The following is a 21,653-nucleotide window of genomic DNA, read 5'->3' as shown; positions in this document are numbered from 1 at the left end:
AACTTGGCTACAAATTTCACACCGATGACTATTCATAATTTACATAAAAATAATTTAGAATCGAAGAATAAGTTAGAGAAACTGTAATTTTAATTTCGTGATTCAAATTTGCGGCTATTTTTACTTGCTTGTGGCACTCACGGGTCTTGCCCGATATGCCAAGCAAAAACCAGTCAAAGCTTAAAGTAAATGATAATATATGTTATATAAATATTCGTTTTCATCTGATTTCATAATGATTGAGAAACATAATAAACTTTATCCATTTCTAATTTCAGTTTGAGCCATATTCCTTCATGCGTAACACTGTAGGGATCGCAGCAGATCAACCGTGTCGAGGTCCTTTTTATGGTGGATGGCTGGACTTGGTTGGTTTTTTAATTTCATTGAATAAATCCGTAGTAATCACGAATTTTACACGATGAATAACTATTTTTGATATACATTAAGTTTCTTTGATTCATTTTGTTGTGATTTATGACAATTTTACTTTTATTCACTTTAGAGTAAGAGATCAATTTGACATAGAAGCGATGGCGTTACGGCTCCTCTTTTCTGCTTGTACAGCGTTCTTGTTGAAATCCTAGTTTTAAATAATTATCTTTTGTTTTCAGCTTAGCAAACAACAGAAGCCATGTACCCCGGTGGGTCAAAGATAGTCAAGGCCAATAATGAAAGGCCGGATGCTTTTGAGTCCTCAATTTCTCAAGCTCTTCTTGAATTAGAGAGTAACAGTGATCTGAAAACCCAATTACGGGAGTTATATATCACGGCGGCAAAGGTAGGTTGCAAGCATTAGACTACAATTCTTGGGTTTAGTTCGTAAAATTCATTGGATTCGGTGTGACCTATGCTTTCAAAATATCTTTTCTTGATAGTCCTGTAGTCTGAATGTTTCGAAAAATCTTTGTTCTATTGTGTGACAGTGTGAAGACAGGTCATTCGTTTTATTAGCTTTTTTTTTCTTACAAAACTTTTTGGCAAACCGACTCCTAAAGAGAAATACATGACGCTATTTTATTTTTAAAGGAAGTCGATGTGGGAAGTGGTAGACATGCGATCGTGATATTCGTTCCATTTCCTCAACTCAGATCGTTCCAAAGAATCCAAGTCAGATTGGTCAGAGAGTTGGAAAAGAAATTCAGCGGAAAACATATCGTGTTTATTGCGCAGGTTTGTATTTTGTTTTTTAATATAGTGATTGATGTCTCTGCATCAGTCAGTACGGCACAGTCTTCCGATTCCGCAAGAATAGGGTGGCTTACCCACTTTGCGGCCACGACCTATTTGCGGCTATCAACTTCATCGATCTAATTAATGCCAAAAAAATTAACGAACCGCAACGATATTTCTCATGCGTAATCGTCCACTTGTCCCTCATAGCTCTGCGAAATTACACTAAAATGCGGCCACAAACAAAAAAGTTACGACTGAAAACCCGACCAAAGAAAAAAAACGGATCATTTTTTTTCATGTCGCCAACTCCATTGTCTCATTAAAAAAACTTGAAAATCCATACAAATATAAGAGATAAAAAGATGAAACTTGGCAAGGGGGTGGAGTTGTGTTTCTTTTAACCATTTTCAAATTTTCGCGTTTCTACATTTAAAGGAGGGGGAATAGGGGGGTGCGCATTTCCAATACATCGATAGTATCTTTGTCGACCAATTTGCGACCACCGTGGTTTTGTCTGTTTGATTGCTGTGATGCGGTGTTTTTTATATAATTTGACATGTTTTGTTCGAAATAACCGTGTTCTTAAAATATATGACGGTCAGAAATGCAATTAGAAGCCCAATTTTTCCACGCATGGCTGCGTATGCTCTAGTCTCGATGCAGCAGAAACGATGTTCAAGGCTTGAAATCCGTCGTCGCACACTGGTCGTTCGGTCGCAAATACGTTTTCCGAGTGTCGTACTTTGGTGGTTTGTATAGCTTTAACCCCTGGTCGTAGAAAGTTGATTCGAGGTTTAGCGTGTAGAATAAATGCCAATGCACCTATGGTGAAAAAATTAACGGGTTAGAAATATTGGTTTTTGTTTTATAGCGGTTTGAATGAAATCGTCCGCAAACTGGCTACACCACCCTACTATCCACTGCAAAAGATATCAATTATAATGCAATTGTATGCAAACCCCTCTTTTACAAGACAGTCTGGGCATCCATATCGGCAAAACGGCACTGCGCAATAAACTAAAAAGGGTAAACCATCCAAACCATTGGATTCCTCAGAAAAAAATTATCCGTTTTACCGAAGGAAAAAATTTTACTATTTATTCGTTTTAGTCGTCGTTGGGATGGGTTTTGGTCACATGATGGCCGACTCTTGACACGACTGTTTTAAATTAATAATGGGAGCATGGCGCGTCATGCCAGATGCCCTCGTTTAGTGTTTTTTTTCAACCAAATGCTTGGACCTCTTGGAATCAGAGAATTGTGCCCTACTGTTAGTATAAGGATGGATAGGTCAGATTCTTATACTTTGTTAACTTATTATGAATTATTTCAAATTTGTAAATTGTCATTGAGATAAGTCACATATCTAAGTATAGCCATTTATTAGTCTCAGATATGGCACTAGTTGCAAATTTAAATTAACTTGTAAGCATTGAGAGCTGGAAAAAATAACACCTGCTGGCTGGATCACAGTTTCAGAATCTTAGAGATCAACTCATCACTAAATTTGGTGCATTGAGACAAAACTTTTTTGTTGTCAGAAATACCTTGTACACGAGCCTATCAGCAGATATGTGGTGTATCTTACTTTACATGATTACTGGTAGGTCAAAACAGCAATGCTTATGTATTTTACCCACAGTGCCAGCAAATTGATTTGGGGATTGCTTTAAATACACAAAATCAGGTCTATATAAGTATGTTTGTCAAACTTTGGACTGATGGAATAGCATGTCTAATATTTTCCATATATTTAATCATTGTATATCGAACTGCATATATTTTGCATTTTCGTATAACTTTTTTTTAAGATTGATAGATTTTAGCTTATGTCGGCGCTGGCATTGCACGGGGTGTCCAAAAAATTGCGCTTGGTTTTATGGTATACCAATTAAAAATTTCTTTGCCTTCATTTTTTGGTAGTTTAATAATAGTTTATATTGTGCCTGTAATTCTTTTTTATCATACAATGAAATTTATTTTAACTCATGATTGTCATTACTTAAAAATGAGGCAAAATTTTTTTTACACCCTGTAAAATAAAGCTTGAATTTTTTGAAAATTTTCGTTTTGCTGAATCTATTATTTTCTGAATGCTCGATGTTCGTCCATATCTTTTGCTTTCCCTTGTATATTAAGAAATAGGGTTTCTATCAATAAACTGTACAAATTTAATATCTATTATTATTAACATGCAGTGTAACAGAACTCACTATTTTTCGTATAAGTGTATGTTATTAAAATTACCTTGGCATTGATAACAAAAAATGTCACGTTAACCTTGTGCTGTATTTTAACAGAGGAGAATTCTCCCAAAGCCAACAAGAAAGACAAAGTCGAAAAGCAAGCAAAAGAGACCAAGAAAGTAATCTATGTTGCCTTGAACTAACTCAAATAACTGTGTGGTTTACCTTTTATTTTTGTTACGGTGGATTCCCAAGTTCATTTAGTTCTGGGGTGGAAGCATTCTCTTTGAAGCTCTTATTCATGACATGTTTTGAACATTGGCTGTTAACAAGTCCCTGGAAAGCTCGGACATGGATATATTTCTTTTGGTGTAACCTAGTTAATTACATTTTCTGGAGGTGTTGCACTTATGCTCTGTTGTCAGCTGATTATCAAGCCATACGCTTGCCAACAACAACACTGTATTCCCATACAAAGCTCGAAGTTGCATCAAATTGCTTATTTCATTGCTTTGTTTGGGCAGGATTAGGTGCTATATATCTGCTCTATCAAAAGTCTGGTTTTGTACATAAATGTCATTTCACCTTTTTCATTTCAGTCGTACACTGACATCAGTACACGATAATATTCTTGAAGATATTGTTTATCCTGCTGAGATCGTTGGCAAGAGGACTCGAGTGAAGTTGGATTGTTCCAGGCTGATCAAAGTACACTTAGATAAGAGCCAACAAAACAATGTCGAACACAAGGTACTGAACATGGCGTGTTTTTTTATAGGAGGACCCTGCATGGGTTCACATAATTGAATTTTATGGGGGGGTAATTATGTACGAGAGAATAACTGGACTCCTCGCTGTCATAGGATGGTTCATGTAATCAGTGGTCGGTTAGGCGTCTTCCAATTCGTGCGTCTGAAACAAATAACTATTCCGATATTCGACATGGACTGGTAACCGGACAAGAGGACATGGTTCACCATATGGCTAATCATATGATTAGTCTTATGGACTTTTCTCTCCTGATATAAATAGGAAATTTTTAACTCTGCTTTGTCACTGTAAATCCATGCTTTTTTTCTGTATCTTTTTATGTGGTAAGGCACCTTGGTGAATTGATATTTTATTATAAGTTATTTGATCAATGATCATAATGTATTATATTCTGCATCAGTGTTCTTCAAACTTATTTCATAATGACCCACTTGGCACAGCCAATATTTTTTGCGACGGTTAGAGACTTTAAATGAGAACGATGTGCTCTATTTCGGTGATGGTTGGTCTCGTTATTGGTTCTGAATTTGAACGATATTTTGTTTAACACGAGTTGTGTCGAAAAACAGATAGGTGGAGGCAAATGGAAGAAGAGTAATTAATCTGCCAATACGCTGCAGCCCCCATTAAGCCCTCTAGCAACACAACCTGGGGTAAGTTTGGAGCACTGATCTATATAAACAAATAATCATATATTTGGAATACCATATTTGCGATATTATTATACCCAGTCGACATTAAGTTGACAAGTATAATCAATCAGGTTCATAAATAATACTTCCAACTTGAAATTTGTTTTTACAATGTTTGTTCACAAACCATTGTTTTGCTTTTTAGTTGGACACTTTTGGAGCCGTCTACAAGAAACTTACCGGCAAAGATGTGACTTTTGAATTCCCGGAGTATTACTAAAGTCCTAAAATATGCTCAGGATATGCAGAGTCGAGAAAATAAAACAAAAAAATCGTTCTCTTTTGTTCATTATTTATTGAAACCGGGTATATAGTGAATAGTTTGGGGAAGGTGAATGCGTTGTGTTATAGGAACAAGTCTGGTTGATTATTTATTGCTTGGAGCTCGATTAGGATCTGCAAAGCTTTGTCAGGGATCATAGATTTAATTGGGCTGAAAATATTTTGATACAATACAGTGGCTGGATTTCTGACCCCCTCATTTTGGTCACCCTTTCCGAAGGTAGAATAAATCGTTCGACCTGATAATTTTAGATGTAGTCCTGCTCAAAACAACCCAAATAAAATTTTTGTATATTCAGTTCACTTCTGAGACCGATTTCTCAGGTCAGCTAGCTAGGTAAGTCGTTGTTTTGATGTCAGCTTGATGGAAATTCTTTATTGTGACAGCTTCTTTGCATGTTAGTACTTTTACCGCGGGCTTTAAAATTTTCGTTATGGTTTCGGTTTTTTGTTGAAAAAAGATTACAAGAGAAAGACTTGTTTGCTTAATTAGAATTGAGTTTCAATGTAGATTTTTCGAGAAAAGCTGGACATTGTCCGAATGCTCGTGTTATACACCAAATTTGTAATGAGGCTTGTACAGTACTGTACTATATTTTGAGATCGTGACAATGGAAAGAGTATTTCATGCCTTCGGGATCGAAGCCCAACTGGAAGGCATGGGATGCTGTTGATTTCTTATACACCGGTGGTCTTAAGGAAAATTCATACCGAGGACAGATGCGCCTTCGATGCAAGAGCATGTGCTCAATCATAAATGTTGCCAATCATAAAGTTGATGCTCAAGAAAACATGCATCGTGCATGCTGTGTGCTATTTCTCAATTCGAAATTTGTTGAAAAACCTTTGTACATGATGTACCACTTTGTGCCTAACATATGATATCAGCAGAGCCATTATGATATTAAATAACATGTAAAATTAACAAGATAAATTTTGCTGAAAAGATATAAGAGACCTTCCGCACTACAAAAGCTGTGTATTCAGGAAATCAGTTCATGAAATCCAGCACAAAGTTAGAGATTCTGATTCAACATATTCCAGCAATTTGGCGCTTTTTGTGGCGAATTTGTTGGTGTTTTGATTTTGACACAGATGATAGTGGGCGTCGGTCACCTCCTTCGTTATTGCTGCGCGGCGTTTCGTTGCACAGTTGCGCGTTGCTTACCTTTTGGTCGGGCGCGGAGTCAGGGATACGGATTGTTCATTTAAAATTCAGGTACGGTTAATAGAAATAGCTCTGTTGTTAACAATATAGTATTTTATTTATGTTATTTTTTCATTGAAAAAGAGATAGCTGTGTACGGTTTGACTTTTGGCGCGGCGGTGTGGCTCAACGGGCTAAGCGTTACTGCGTTAGGAATACGCTCGCCACGCACCTCTAATTACTCTGCGTGGGTTCGCAGGTTCGAATCCCATGCAGGGATGGTTATGTGCGAGAGGATTGCTGGACTCCTCGCCGTCGTTGGGTGGTTCACGTAACCGCTGGTCGGTTACGGCTTCCTCCACCACCAAGTCCATGCTTCCGAAAACAAACAATACAGTAAAAACTAATCCCATACCAAACTTGGAATGGTAATCGGACGAGAGGCCGTGGTTCGCCATATGGATAAGCCGTCTTATCGGTTTTCCTCTCCCCCGGGATAAATATGTAAATCCTATCCTCCTATCCTACTTTTTGTGTGACTTTTCATATTACAAATAGTCTGTAATACAGGAACACGACGGCAATGTAATAGTAATACTAGCCAAATAAATACAGAAATATGGAAATCCTATCTTTCTCTAGTTTTTGCTTTCGGCAAGAATTTGTTTTGTCACCTGTAATTATCAACTCATACCGTACGGCATCTGCGAACTAGTATCGGTACAAATACAGAAATGTCTGAATGTGCGGTATATTTGTACACATTGATACAGCAAAAGCCTTGAACGTCAGAATATTTGGTTCAAATCCAGTGCCCACTACCTACCCAATACAGCAATATTTCGGATAAGTAATGCTAAACTAGAAAGATTTTTGTTATTTGAACGATAGAACCTCCTTATGGTACCTAGCAGTGGCTGCTTTTGCACAGCTTTGTTCAGAGCCATATGCGTAAAACTGTAGAAGGAGAGGGAAGTGACAAGCTCAAATTTTTATAACTCCAAGTATTTACTAAGTCCATCTGTTTCTTTGAAAGAATTCTTGAATCCACCAAAATTTTAAAAAAACTTTTGCATCATATTTTTTAAAATTATAGCCTACAGTGGCAATCAAAAATAGTGAAAAATTGATTAATTCATTATTTTGAATAAATTTTCAAAATAGTATTCTCGATTTATGTAATATCGAATATGTTTTTAATTATTTAATTAATGGAGACCCTTTTTTACAAAAATATTTTTAATTTGTGGAAATTTAATATGGGGTCTTACTACTTACTGAATACAGCGCGAAACACCGCAAAACAGCGCAAAAGAGCGCGAAACAGCGCAAAATAGCGCGAAACAGCTCAAAACAGAGGAAACCAGCGCAAAACAGAGGGAAACAGCGCAAAACAGAAGACGCAGTCATTACCACCTCCTGCCACGAAAGAACCACGGCGCCTCTCGCCATGGTTTTATGGCGCTATTTACAAGGTTATGTACCGGAGTATAGGTCATCACGCGAAATTTTATCTACCTTTTTGGTGCTCCAAAAGTATGTGCAGCAAAATGTCGCACAACCTGAATCCGCTACACACACACATACTATTTTCAGGTTGTGCGCCATCTTGGTGCACATACTTCTGGAGGTCCCTTTTTATCTAACCCTAACCCTAAAGCCAACCATATCAATGTGGAAAATGTTCTAAATTATGGTACCCGAAATGTGTCACCAACAGGGGCACCTGCCATTACAGCATTACTGGCTACATACGTTGGTTTGTGTTTTTAATTTGCTGCCGTGGTACTCCAACTCAAAACAAGGTGCCCCGAACTCATTGCAAAATTTTTTTCTGCTTCACACTGTTTCCCTCTGTTTTGCGCTCTTTCGCGCTGTTTTGCGCTGTTTCCACACTGTTTTGCGTTGTTTCCCTCTGTTTTGCGCTGTTTTGCGCTCTTTGCGGTGTTTCGCGCTGTATTCAGTAAGTAGTAAGACCGTTTAATATGATATAAAAATTGTTGTTTTATTGATATCCTAATTTTTATAAGGAACTAAGTAAAATGATTTCTATTTTTTGTAACTCAATGCTGGAATTGACAATTTTGATATGGAATTATTTTAAATTATTTACAAAATCGACATTTTACCATATCTAATATCAACTACTTTTAAATTGAACATATTACCGATATGTGTGATTCATTACAGATATCATCTTCCAATTATCAGCTTTTTAAAATATTAATATAACCCATTTGTTTCTGTAATAAATATGTTTCAAAATATGACCTCCATAATTTAAATGATTCAAATGAGATTAAAATTTTAATTATTGAGTCGAGTGTAAAAAAAGCGTCTCTGATTCATTTTGAATTCATGTAGACGCAACATAACTTATACCACAACGTATGATGAATCATATATCATAATTAAATTAACCATTGATTAGGCTACTGACGTGCATTAACTGCTCTATCTTTATATCTAATAAGTAAAGTAATTCAAGATAAGAATAGATCATGTTAATCACAACCTTTTAAGCATTAATTAATCTTTAATGTGAAATCTAACGTTAACTTTCTATATTTTTAGGTATTGATTAGTTAGTTGTCTCTCTTTGAAGTATGTTGTCATGGCGTCGCATATGAAACATGAGGAAACAAAGAATTGCAATTCTAATGAGGAAAATTTTCTAGGAAATATTCAGAGTCCTATACAAGGTCTAAGAGTGGCAATTGGAGGACTAGAAATTATATCATGCCTAATTGAAAAAATAAATAGAGTCCGAGATTACGCTATCGGGAATGGATCGCACGGAATAACAAAACACAAAAACAGCAGAAACTTTTCTATTTTGGATAATGCATTGAACGTATTCACCGACCTGAAGACTAAAATTGCTGAAATAGTCTTACCACCATACAATGAAAACAAAGTTAAAATTAATGTTGAAAACAAACAAACTGTCGATGATAACGTTCTCTTTACGTCTTTCGAAACAAACAAACGATTACATGAAGAAAACAATAATGTTGTTCATCGTAATCCGAAGAACGCAAGACTTTGGCGAAGCCATAGTCAAGGCTGCATTAGGACATGCAATCACGACCATCATGCTCATATTTCAAGCTGGAAACATGCAATGAAAGTACATCGGTCTCAAGTTCCAGAAGTTATTCAAGAACCTTATATCGAATATGGATATCTTTTACCATTCATGCCATGGAGGTGAGACTTTTTTAACATTTATGATGAAATTGTACATTGCCGAACACAGTCATGGGAAGGGGAATATTGAAGGGACAATCTTCGCTTTATCGCTAGATGATCAAAAAAGTTTAGTTACAGAATGTGAAGCCATGAGTACATACCAGATTAAAATCTTAATTGAGGCCCCAAAAAACATAACCCATAAATTTCTTGATCAAAAAATGAAGAAAATTATTTATTTAACACTTGAACTTTTATTTGTGTATGATTGTAACCAGAGGTTTCAGTAATCTACTGTTATGGTCTCTTTAGAATATGTTCTTGCTAGGTGACCTGGTTCCTGTTTTCTGGGGGCACCTTAGGCATGTATTCGAACTGTAAAACTTTATGGCATGTAGCAATATCAAACCTTTTGAATAAAATAAGTTTTAAAAAAAGGTAATAAGTTGTTATATTTTTAATGTTTTCTTAATTTATAATTTTAATTTGTATAATAATTCTAAATTGTATTTTAACAGTTACTACTTGAGAGGGCTTTACACTCCTTCCTATGAGTTTATGAATGTGTGGACGCACCTTATACCTTCAATATACTTTTTCTATCTACTTTTTGCCTTTTCTCAGGTACAGTTTCTTCAATTATAAATTATGAAATTCATTTATTCATGGAACTTTAAACGGTATGGAATGTAACATTTTGCTTAATTAATATTTATAAGATGCCACCATAGAGCTTTAATTAGTGGGCCAATGCTTTGAATCGCTTAGATTCGGAATTCTGAAAATTACACCCTCAACTACATATTGTGAACAATCTTCTTTCTTCAATTCCTAAAATGATAAGTTTGATTTAATTTTTTGCAGGAAATCAACATCATTCATGCTTGGCCATTATTTCTTGTTCTAACGGCCGGTACATTGCTATGTTTCTTCAGTGCGTCGGCTCATTTGTTCCACTCCAAGTAAATATTTTCTGTTTTTTACATTATTTTATTATTGACATTGAAAATGGCTCAAACAGGGATAGTAACTCTTCTTGAGTAAAAAAACTCTCTCACATTGAGATATGTTATGAAAGTGGCATAATACTCGGTCATCATTCAAAAAGTTTTCGATTTCGGATTCAACTTGAATAAAAAATTGACCACTTTGTTTTATCGTTAGATAATCAAATTTCAGTGATGGAATGTCAAGCCTTCCCTAAAAATGCCTTCAGGATAAAACCAAGAATAATATAAATATTTATGAAAAATTATATTGATATTCGATACACAGAGGTGCTGAGATTGAATAAATATGACTGGTTTATTTATATCAGACTAATGGACGAGATAAGTAGATGACATTATATGCAGGGCTGCATAATATGAGTCATATCATTTCAGACTCTCTCGAGTCAAATAGCCAAATTTCTGATTTTTACTTGTTGACATTTAATAAGAGATTTTTGTCAACATTGGACAGGGAATTAATATCTTTTTTTCAATTAACCCAAGTGTTCGGAATTAATAATTGACGCAAATATTCTGTGTACAGCCCTGCTGGTGTGCAAAATTAATTTGAGTCACGTTTATTTTCTTTCCTTCCAAAATGAATTTAAAATCTTTTGTCTAATTATCTTTTTCGTTGTTGATTTTTCAGATCAAGTCTTCACCATAGTTGTTGGTTCGTTGCTGATTATTTTGGAATCTCACTATTTGCATTCGCTTCACTTTCCACTAATTTTTATAGTGGAGCACATCTCGAATATTTTAAAATGTAAGTCTTCATTTATAAGCTATTAATACAAACAATTTAACGAGACCAGACGAGAGGCTGTGGTTTGCCATGTGATCAAGCTGTATTATCAGCTTTCCTCTCCCCCAGGATAAAATTATATGCTACTCTTTTTTTTAGATTTTCAAGTCACTATCTCAAAATTTCCACTTTGATTGTGACCGTCGGTTATACTTGCCTTTGTCTGACTCAAACTGGAGGGAAATGGGTTTCTTTAAAGTTAAGTCGTCAATTAAAAGTTTTCGTTAATGGATTTGGCTATGCTTTTGGGGCTATACCATTATATTTAAGGTGAGAGGAATAATTTTCTATGTTTAATCTAACCTAAAAAAAAATTTATTAAATTTTTTATATGTTATTTTATATGCATTTCACTCGGATCAAGGTTTTTCTATGAACATCTAGGTAAGGACCACTGTTTTTGAAAAAATCGAATCTAATATACTGAATGTCTAGAATGTTTTAATGTCCATACATGTGAAATGAGTAACTGGTTAAATATTTTTATACCTGGCTTGGACCGGTAACCAGACGAGAGGCCAGACAAGTTTGCCATATGATTAAGCCTTCTTATTCGTATTAATATGAATATTTTTTTTATGAATGTGAAAATTTCATACTAAAATTGAAAATTTCGCTTATTGAAGTATGTACCATATAAAGCATGTAAAATTTTCTGATTATGCGTCAAAATTTTATCTGTTGTGGATATTTTATGTGTTCCTTTCATGTGCATTAGGAATTACTTACGAAGTCTAAATCTTTATTTTTTTTTCTTCAGAATGTACGACAATTTCTCCACCGGTAAATCTGAAGCATCTTTATGGTGGCATGGTATTGCATTACCTTCTATGTTTCTTGCACCAGCCGTGTATGGGCTGGATTTCCCACAACGATTTTTTCCGGGAAAATTTGATGTATTCGGTACGATCAATTTTTTTTTGTCAGGAATATAATAAATTCTAATTTTTTTCCATCAATCTTTTTTTTAAATATGATGGTACTTTAGTATTGGTAGTTGTCTGGTAAACATTTTCATTACCTTTATATTTATTATAAGTTGATTATTTATCATTCCTCAGCCTGCATTCTGAAACTAAACCCTTTATTAGGTGTGCGAGTAATATTTGTAAAATGTTAAATATTGATAGGCTTAGCATGCTCATTGCTTTTTTGATTAAATAATCTTTATTGAAAAATTGGGAATATGTTTTTTATCCCAATAATGTTCGGTTTTATGTTTCCATTCCATGGTATTCAGTCAATGCCATACTGTTCTTTTATGTGTTATGATCCTTATGTAGGGTCTTTCCTCTTTCCCAATAGACAAATCATAAGACAATAAGAAATTCTTTAGCAGACAAAGTTATTGTCTTGAAACCCTTATGTTGGTAATTGGATAATGATGTATTATGTCTGAAATTTAATTCAAACAAGCATGGAGGTCGATCATTGCATGATATTACTTTATGCATCATATATGTCCCATACTTGTTGTACAGTTTTATTCTTCATTATTTCAAGTTACTTCAGGTAATCGACCCTAATTTGTCTATGGATAAAAAAAATTATCCTACCGGAAATTATTTCATTTTTAACCCTGTGTTACAGTTCATTAACTTCAATTTTCCCCAATTTTGATCCACCATAATTGAATTTGTGAAGTTAATTTTTAGGTGACACAAAGAACATATGTTAAAATCATATCCTCCATATTCTTTTTCGCATGTTTGTTCAATCAATCTATTAATAGAAACAGAGCAAACACAATCAGATATCGTCGGTTTATCATTAACCTATGAATAGTGATGCTTTCGGTATTCGTTTTAACCATTGTTATCTTTTCATATTGTTTGGCATTATGTAACATATTATTTTTGAGGGCGGTCAAACCAAATTAAATATTTCAGACTATAAAAGAAAGCAAATCTGACGTCACGGTGTGTTCACATAAAAATTTTGAAAATCTCTACTGTTTTAGTAATGATAACCCCGATATATGAAGATTTCCATAAAAAAAATTCAATGCATAGTTTATGTGTGCTGAGCAAATTTAGATGTTATTGGTGCGATGAGACACAAAAAAGTATCAAAAACACCCTCTACATTTACTAAGGTTCAGTTATTGTTTTCACAGGGCATTCGCATATGTGGTTTCACATTTTAACTGCATTTGCTGCCTATTGTGAAGTTTGGGGAGTGTATTATGATGTCACAGAAGGGCCATGGAGTGTCTTGCAACAACAGGTAAAATATATATTTTTTGCTTTGTAATATGTCATATGATTTGAAACAATTTTATTATTTGAACCCATTTGTTTTTTTTCATAACGTATCGCACACTGAGTTTTGCGTAGTCATTTCTTTGATCATGAATGAATCATGCTTAAATAACTTTTCTCTATCGACGTTTAATATTGTATAACATAAGCAAAAATTTTTTTACAAGATAATTACTTGAGTCATATTAGTATGATATTACGATGTTCGTCTTGTTACACAACATGATCTGGTTTTAGTTTGTCACAGGAAATCGTCACAGCTTTACCATTTGACTAATCTAATGAAAGGTGTCTTATGTTTTGTTTCATGTGATTGCTAATGTTAATAGTACACCCCATTTCACAGTTTTTTATTTGTTTAAATTATGAAACATTTTGTAAAAGCCATTTTAGAATTGCTTATGAAACATTGTTTTAGAATACATTAGAGCAGTGTTTTCAAACTTTTATCATCACGACCCACTTGACACAGCCAAAATGTTTTGCAACCCTCGGAAACCAAAATAAAAATAAAGTAACATTTAATAATGCAGAGAAGATTAAAAAAAAATAAAATGGACAATACCTTTATTAAAACTGCTTGCATATTCTCGTACAGAAAATAAAATCTTGGCTCCATTTCGATGATGGTGGGTCTCGGTACCGGGTCCAAATCTTTCTAATTTGATTGATATCTTGTTTTAACATAAGTCAGTGTCGAAAAAGGTTTTATCCTCATTGATTTCACCCCCATTGAGCCTTCTCGCAACCCACTGGGAAGTAGAGCCTCCATTATTTCAGAATGTACACTGACTGATATATTATTTGGTTTTGGCAATCCTATTTTCGGCACACCAGAAGTGTGTGTACCAATATGTAGGTAACTAATTTTGTTCACCTACTTTACATCAAGTTATGTAAAGGAACTGAAACCTATGGGCAGGGGGTATATTCACTTGGCTAACACAGACAGTCTCCGAACTCGTAATAGAACTAAAATAAGGAAATTTATGGCCTAACCCTAACGCGGTCCACACACTATGGAAGTACCCCATTTCACCTTTAATTAGAGTTTATTCCTGTAGTTATTATGTATCAAACTTCCTGAATGACTTCTAAAAGCTGCGTAAAAAATATTCAACTAATACTAAATAGTTGAAAAATCATTTTTACTTTTTTCGCAGGAAGAATATCCAACACTATTCGAAATATGTGTTTATTATATTATCATTGTAATGTATGGATACATTGTTGGAAAAGTCATCCATTCTTCTGTTAAAGATGATCATGTACATGAGGAACCTTTATTACAAGGTATTGTTTTACAAATTTTTCAAAAGAGCTTTATAATGAAGTTTTGTGCCGTATTAGGTTTCAAATTAATACGAAAGATCATAATTATTATAATAAATTTGTTGTTAATTATGAAATAGTTGATTTTATTGCATGCAATTTATTGCATCCATTCTTCAAAAAAAATAACAGCATCAAGATCATGTGGAAAATATTCTAGAAAAAAACATAACTTTCGTGCAAAGTGTCCTACATTACTAAACAATCAGAATACACGAACAGATGTTCAAGTGTTAAATAAAATTTTTTTTATTTTTTTTGTTTTTGGGTCACCCTGTCTTAAATCACCGTAGACATTTGGACAATCTAATCAGTATAGTATAATATTCACTTGCAGGTAAACATCTTTGTTCGTGTGGGCTTCCTGAAACAGCGAGAATTCATCATCGAACTCATAGAATATCAAGAATAAAGTCTGAATCAAATATCTATCTTCAAGAAATATCAGAAGAGGAAGGAGACTAGTTAATATCATTGCACAAGAGAGTTTTTGTTTGCGAAACTTGATTGAAATGTTTTTTTTTTATGATGATTTGGTATAAGTTGTATAGTTAGTGTGTAAAGCTTTTAAATTTTCCCTTTTTTTATTTTAAAAATAATGCATTTTCTGTTTTGCAATATTTTATATGTTTTGGTCATTCTCACAAAAATTTCGATTTCAGCCTATCTATCCAGTCCTTTCTTGACTGAAGGAGATAAGGATAATAGTACTGTATCAAAAAGAGTTGCCCATAATCTCAATCTTCAATTCTTTTGAATTTGTTTTTCAAATTCCATCTTGAGTTTAGAATATAGTAAACTTTAACATTGTTCTACCAATCTCCCACATGAAAGTACATTTTATTCGAAAATCTTTATAAAAATTCATGAAATGTACATATTCTAATAATTTGAGTTTTTGATCATATTAGATTCTTCAGTCACCTATTATACCTCATGGCCGTGTTGTCACAGTGCTAAATTTTATTACACTTATAATTTGAGTATAAATCAGATAAAAAAGGTCTTATGGATGCAAACGTGCATCAAAATATCTTCTAAGAAAGTATTTAGATATTTTTTTGCATTTGCAATGTATATATGTTATTTTTTTCTTCACAAATTTCTATTTGCTTTTATGATACTAATGATATTTTAAATTTTTTTTTCATCTTTTTTTTTCTAGTTTTTTTACCAGCTTTTGATGTCTTATGTTGTCAGGCACTTGATAAATACTACTATTGTTTCTTATTGTCTGGTTAGTTTGCACAGGTCTTTGTGCTCCTTTATTATCATATTAATTTAAAAATAAATAAAAGGTATTTTATTATGTTCCTGAAATGGGGCAATTTTGCCCTAATTTGGTTAGATAACAATATATTTTTTTTTAAATATACTTGATCAAAAATAGATATAAATCATGAAAGAAACAGAAAACTCACAACTCACAGAAAACTGCCAAATGTTATGTGTTAGGAATGTTCTACAAATTTTATAAAAAATAATTTTATAGCATTTAAAAAATTTCGGTAATAATTTCTTGGCACAATTAAGATAAAAAAATGTTGTATAAAGGTTAGTACAAACACAATTTTTTGTTTACCAGGTACTGTAATTTGAATGATATATATACTTTTGTACTTTCTATTTTTTTGAAATATTTTGAATTTTTATTCAACAATCTCAAAAGTGTTCCTTATGTTCATTGAACCTAAAAAACGCCAACCCATATGAGATTTTAGAAGTTTCTGATTTACTATGGATTTATAGTAAATTTACTGAGTACTTTTTACTGCATTTGTGTTTTCTGTCATTAATATGCACTAACCCCAATATGTGTTATGATACTAAAGTCTGACAAAAGTACTTTTTTTATCATAAATATTTACTAAATCAATTAAGATATTTTACATATGATTAATAATACTATAATTTTGTGGTCACATTTCCCATGGAAACCTTTTTTGATTTCTTATTTTAGCATGCACCTCTTTGCATTGAAGAAGAGAATTATGTATACAATGCACTTCTTTTTTATTAATCACCATATAGCCCATACAATGCATATCATGTTCATAATTATTTTGTGCTTTGTGCTTTTTTCTTTTAACAATGCATTTGATCACAACCTATGCTAATAAATCCTAACCTCACAGTTTATACATATTCTTCAACTACATTTAAAAGCTAATTATTAGAATTGAATTTTTAAACTGAACTCAAAAAATTTCGGTTATAGTTTTTTTGAAGGTATCTAATTAGGTATTTTTTTGTGGCAGACTTCAACCATGGTATAATAATACAGCACTAACATTGCGACTAAACCTGACTATTTGAATTTGTTTTACATTTTAAACCAGTCAAGTTTTTCCAGGGGTTTCTGATCTCTTCTTGTTAAAAGTAGGTTTAGAGTGGAAAGTGATATGACAATGCTCCTTTTGCATATTCTTATCTATAACAGATGTTTGGAAGTGTTTGCCATTTCTGACAGAATTGTGATAAATGTTTTTGAATGATTTCGTGCTGTTTGCAGTTGAATCTTCAGGGTTTATAATTTTCATGTAACTATATTTACATATGAGACGAGTCTTTTTATATTATCATATTTTTTGGCCTATTGAGTACTTTATCTAACGTAGTACCTGCCCTACTTTGATTTAGATTTTTTATGCCAATAATACGTTTTTTGAAAATCATTGAATGACCTCCGACCTCTTTTTAATTTCATAGATCAGTTTCCATATTTAATTCAAAAGTGGGTATTTTGAAACTGACAATGCTTTGCGCTGTGTTATCTATATTTTAATTTCATATAGAAGATATAATCCCTCTATATGCTATTCACTTCATTCACTCATACCTACAGAGTTGTTGGAAGATCATCTTTTAGATTTGTAATCACCAACCCAAGCAGTGTCTTGTTTTCGCCAGCATCCCGTTTTTTTACGAAAGTAAGCTATTTGATCTAGTTCCCATGTACAATTTTTCAAACGTAACTAGTGTGATCTTTTTTGTTTCGCATTGTGAAAAATTCTAACTTTCTTCGTGAAATATATCAACAATTGAAATAATGTCAATACAATCACATTAATAATACTTAGCGATTTATGAAAGTTTGTCATGAGAACTTAAGAGACAAGCTGCCAGTGCAGATGATCATTTCCAGAAAGAAGTATCTATGTCTTGTTGAGTCATTTGCGCGGGCCAAATGTGCAGCTCTGAAAAAGATATTCAATAAATTTCAAATAAATGTACTGGCTCTAATTCTTGTGTTGAGAACTTCGTTAACATACAAATATTAATGTTTTGCGCGCTTTTAAGTTAAATAGAATTCAGGTTATACCCTATTCATAATATCATAACTACCAGTGGCGGCGCGTCAATAGGGCTTTTCGGTATAATAAAAAATATTCGAAAAATACCTCAATATCGGTTGCACAGACTGTCTACACTAGCCATATTCTCCCGACATGGTTCATTTTTCGCTCGCAAAGCCTTCGCCGAACGTCGACGGGGCGACGCCGATTTTGCCCCGGTTGCTCATTGTATATCGTATTCTCTCTTTTACTAAATCATCGGGGCTAGCCCCGAAATTATGACTACACAATGCCGACGTTTCTTACAACAACGTGTTGATATATTCACGCATTTCTTCTCGTTCGTTGGTTGCTTGAAGAGTTGATAGTTTCCTCGCCTTCGTTTTTGTCGCTTATTTCTTTATTTGAATCAGTTAGAGACCTTTAGTCCATTTGCTTTCGATTTTCCACATTCCTTTTGAGCTCCTCACTTCTTTCCGGCTTCGCATTTCTTAGCCTTAGACCTCATAATGAATAAGGTTGATGCACTACTTCGCAGCTGCCGCCGGAACAAAAATTAGAGAGACAACGTCTTGGGCCTTATCAACCAAAAAATTGTTCACTGGAACAATCCCATGACGGAGGAAAGCGTCGGCGTACATTCTGCGCAGAAACTTGGTATAAAAAACAAGAATGGTTGTGTTACAGCGAGGACACAAATGCACTTTTTTGTTTTTATTGCCTACTTTTTGCTACCGCCCGTGACTCACGTTGGTGTAAATTTGGTTTTAGAGATCTTAAACATCTTTCCGAGCGTGCCAGGGATCATCAATCTTCTATGGAGCATCTGGACAATGCAGTAAAATACCGAACATTCGGAAATGTTAATATTGCAGCACAGTTGGATGAAGGACGCGCGGTTTCTATTCGTCGGCACAACCAAAATGTCGAGAAAAACCGCCATGTTCTCGGTCGATTGATAGATGTTTTGAAGTTCATTGGTTGTCACGAGCTGTCCCTCCGTGGGCACGATGAACGGGCTGGCTCTTCTAATAGAGGGGTATTTTTGGATATGGTGGAATACACCGCATCCCTAGATACAGTATTGAGAGATCATCTTGATGCCGCAACTGTTTCGAAAGGGACATCTAAGGATATCCAAAATGATTTGCTCGACTCAATGTATAAAATTTATTTACAACATTTGGCTCTGGAAATTGAGAATTGCCAGTTCCTTTCGATTCAGTCTGACGAGACAACTGACATCACGTGCGTTTCCCAACTGGCTGTGATTTTTCAGTTTGTGAAAGATGGTAAACCTACCGAGAGATTTCACAGCTTTGTACCAATCGTTGATCGCACGGCTTGCGGGATATCGGCTGTACTGAAAGAAGTGTTACAGCCTTACAACGCGAAGTCAAAATTGATAGCTCAAACTTATGACGGCGCGGCAGTCATGAATGGGTCGAAACATGGTGTTCAAGTTTATATAAAAGAAGATTTTCCTCATGCGCATTTTTTACATTGTTATGCACACCAATTTAACCTCGTTATTAAAAATATGTGTCTTGATACCCCTCTCGTCCGTATATTTTTTGCAAATGTTTCGGGGTTTTCTTCATTTTTTTCCGTTTCGCCGAAGCGCTCTGACCTCCTTCGCCAGATATGTAGCCGCCGTCTCCCAGCTTGTGCACCAACGCGTTGGAACTTCCAATCACGCGTGGTGCAGGGCGTGTCCGAAATTAGGTCTGAGCTCATTGAGTGTTTCAATGGCATTCAGAGCTCTCCGGTTTGGGACGAACGCTCTGTGAGGGAGGCAGCAGGTCTAAAGCGTCTGCTAGAAGATGGTGAGTTTTCATTTTTTCTCGCTTTTTTCTCCACAATATTCTATCACGTGGATGTATTATACGGCGCATTGCAGTCAAGACTAATGGATGGAGCGTCTGTGCAGTCGCGTATTTCAGACTTCTGCGATGCTGTATCTCGTATCCGGGAAACAATAAAATACGACGACACATGGAGTGCTTCTTTACGCCGCGGGCAAACAACGCAGCGTTTGATTTTGTCTGCAAAGGAATGCTGTGACATTCTGGTGAATCAAATAGGCGATCGTCTGCGCACTGAACACCTTACAGCGTTCTCTTTGATGAACCCCAAAAATTTTTCAAAATTTGCACGTCAATTTCCCATCCATTTGTTGGCTACTGTCTCCAAATTTTACCCCGTGATAAACGTGGGTAAATTGGAAAATGAATTGCGATGTATATACACCAATCAAACTTTTTTGAACATCACATCAACTTGCGCGCTCTATGGGTTCCTCATAGATAACACTCTAGTAACTAACTACCTTTGCGGCGTCTGCAAAATTTCTGGACATCATTTTGACGACGCCTATTTCTTCCGCCGACGCAGAGCGAACATTCAGCACGCTGAAGCGTATTAAAACGTATCTCAGAAACACAATGAAGCAAGATAGATTAAATTCCTTGGCTGTTTTATCCATTCACAGAGACGTTATTTCTGGGATGCATGACTTTAATCAGCGCGTTATTGAGCATTTTGCTTCCAAGAAACCGCGGCGTGTTGCATATATGTTCAAGCAGTAGAAGTCTAGCAGCATATATATCTATGAGTGAGCGACGCATGTCCTTATCTTTGCATTAGCTTTCCTTTCTTTATAGTAACGTTTTAAACCTTATTTTAGGTTTTGTCTGCTTTCCCGAAGTTTCTGTTAATATGTCATTGTATTTGTCTGGGTAAATATTTCCTTTCCTTTTGAAAGAGGTTTCAAAATAAACTATGTCTATATTTATTAATCCCTTGACTTGGACCGGTTTTAAAGACACTTATCGTTAAAAATTATCGCTTTTGCCGATTGGTTGTTACCGATGGAATGGTTTTTATACTCATAAAATGATGGGAGAACTTACAGCGCTCATCCTGTCCCCGTAGATGGGGGTGACTTGGTCCCGCAGTAGCTTGCCCCGGTTGTCAAAATGACCACGCGCCGCCACTGATAACTACAAGGATCTGGCTGGGGTTGCCTTGTGGGGATTCGGGGGCTCGAGTGAACCCCAGTACATAGAAATGTGATAATCGGCGAACCTCTTTTTGTTTTAAACTTGTAACGTGCTCCGCAACTGACGACTAGCGTTGTATTTGGCCTTTTCAAAGTTATTTATAAGAATTATATTTAGAGGGTCATGTTAAATGTAGTGGCGTGCATAAGTATAACTTTATTTCGACTCTATAACCAGCATAACAATAAAATGATTGAAAAACAAACGAATAAAAACTGATCATGAAATCAGGAGAGCAAACAAAACCTCAGACAAGGTTTAAAACGTACAGAATGTATATAAGATGGAAGGTTTTGCCAAAAAGAAGTGGTACGTGTTCACTCACCTCACCATTATTCCTATTTAATTAAATATGACGATCAAGTTATTCTTATGAGTTTATTTCAATATGCTTATCATGCTATGAAGATATAAGTTTTCTAAAATAAGGAAACCTGCTGTCATTTAGTTCGATACAAA

The 21,653-nt window shown here is 34.7% G+C and overlaps 2 protein-coding genes across 2 annotated transcripts; both read left to right on the top strand.

Moving 5' to 3' along the window:
* The first annotated feature begins 277 nt into the window (after window positions 1-277).
* LOC120333769 (small ribosomal subunit protein eS7-like) lies at window positions 278-5,102 on the top strand. Its single transcript, XM_039401129.2, has 6 exons — window positions 278-368; window positions 615-781; window positions 1,030-1,173; window positions 3,477-3,541; window positions 3,962-4,112; window positions 4,971-5,102. Exons 2-6 carry the CDS (start codon window positions 635-637, stop codon window positions 5,043-5,045), a joined length of 582 nt encoding a protein of 193 aa, XP_039257063.1. The 5' UTR covers window positions 278-368; window positions 615-634; the 3' UTR covers window positions 5,046-5,102.
* Window positions 5,103-6,196: 1,094 nt separating this feature from the next.
* Window positions 6,197-17,501, top strand: LOC120333768 (membrane progestin receptor beta-like). Its single transcript, XM_039401128.2, has 10 exons — window positions 6,197-6,326; window positions 8,829-9,464; window positions 9,965-10,070; window positions 10,311-10,408; window positions 11,088-11,204; window positions 11,343-11,513; window positions 12,004-12,146; window positions 13,360-13,469; window positions 14,668-14,797; window positions 15,174-17,501. Exons 2-10 carry the CDS (start codon window positions 8,869-8,871, stop codon window positions 15,299-15,301), a joined length of 1,599 nt encoding a protein of 532 aa, XP_039257062.2. The 5' UTR covers window positions 6,197-6,326; window positions 8,829-8,868; the 3' UTR covers window positions 15,302-17,501.
* Window positions 17,502-21,653: the final 4,152 nt, after the last annotated feature.

The sequence above is a fragment of the Styela clava genome, chromosome 15 (genome assembly GCF_964204865.1).
Source record: "Styela clava chromosome 15, kaStyClav1.hap1.2, whole genome shotgun sequence".
Classification (NCBI taxonomy): Eukaryota; Metazoa; Chordata; class Ascidiacea; order Stolidobranchia; family Styelidae; genus Styela; species Styela clava.
This window is presented reverse-complemented; position numbering and strand designations above follow the sequence as displayed.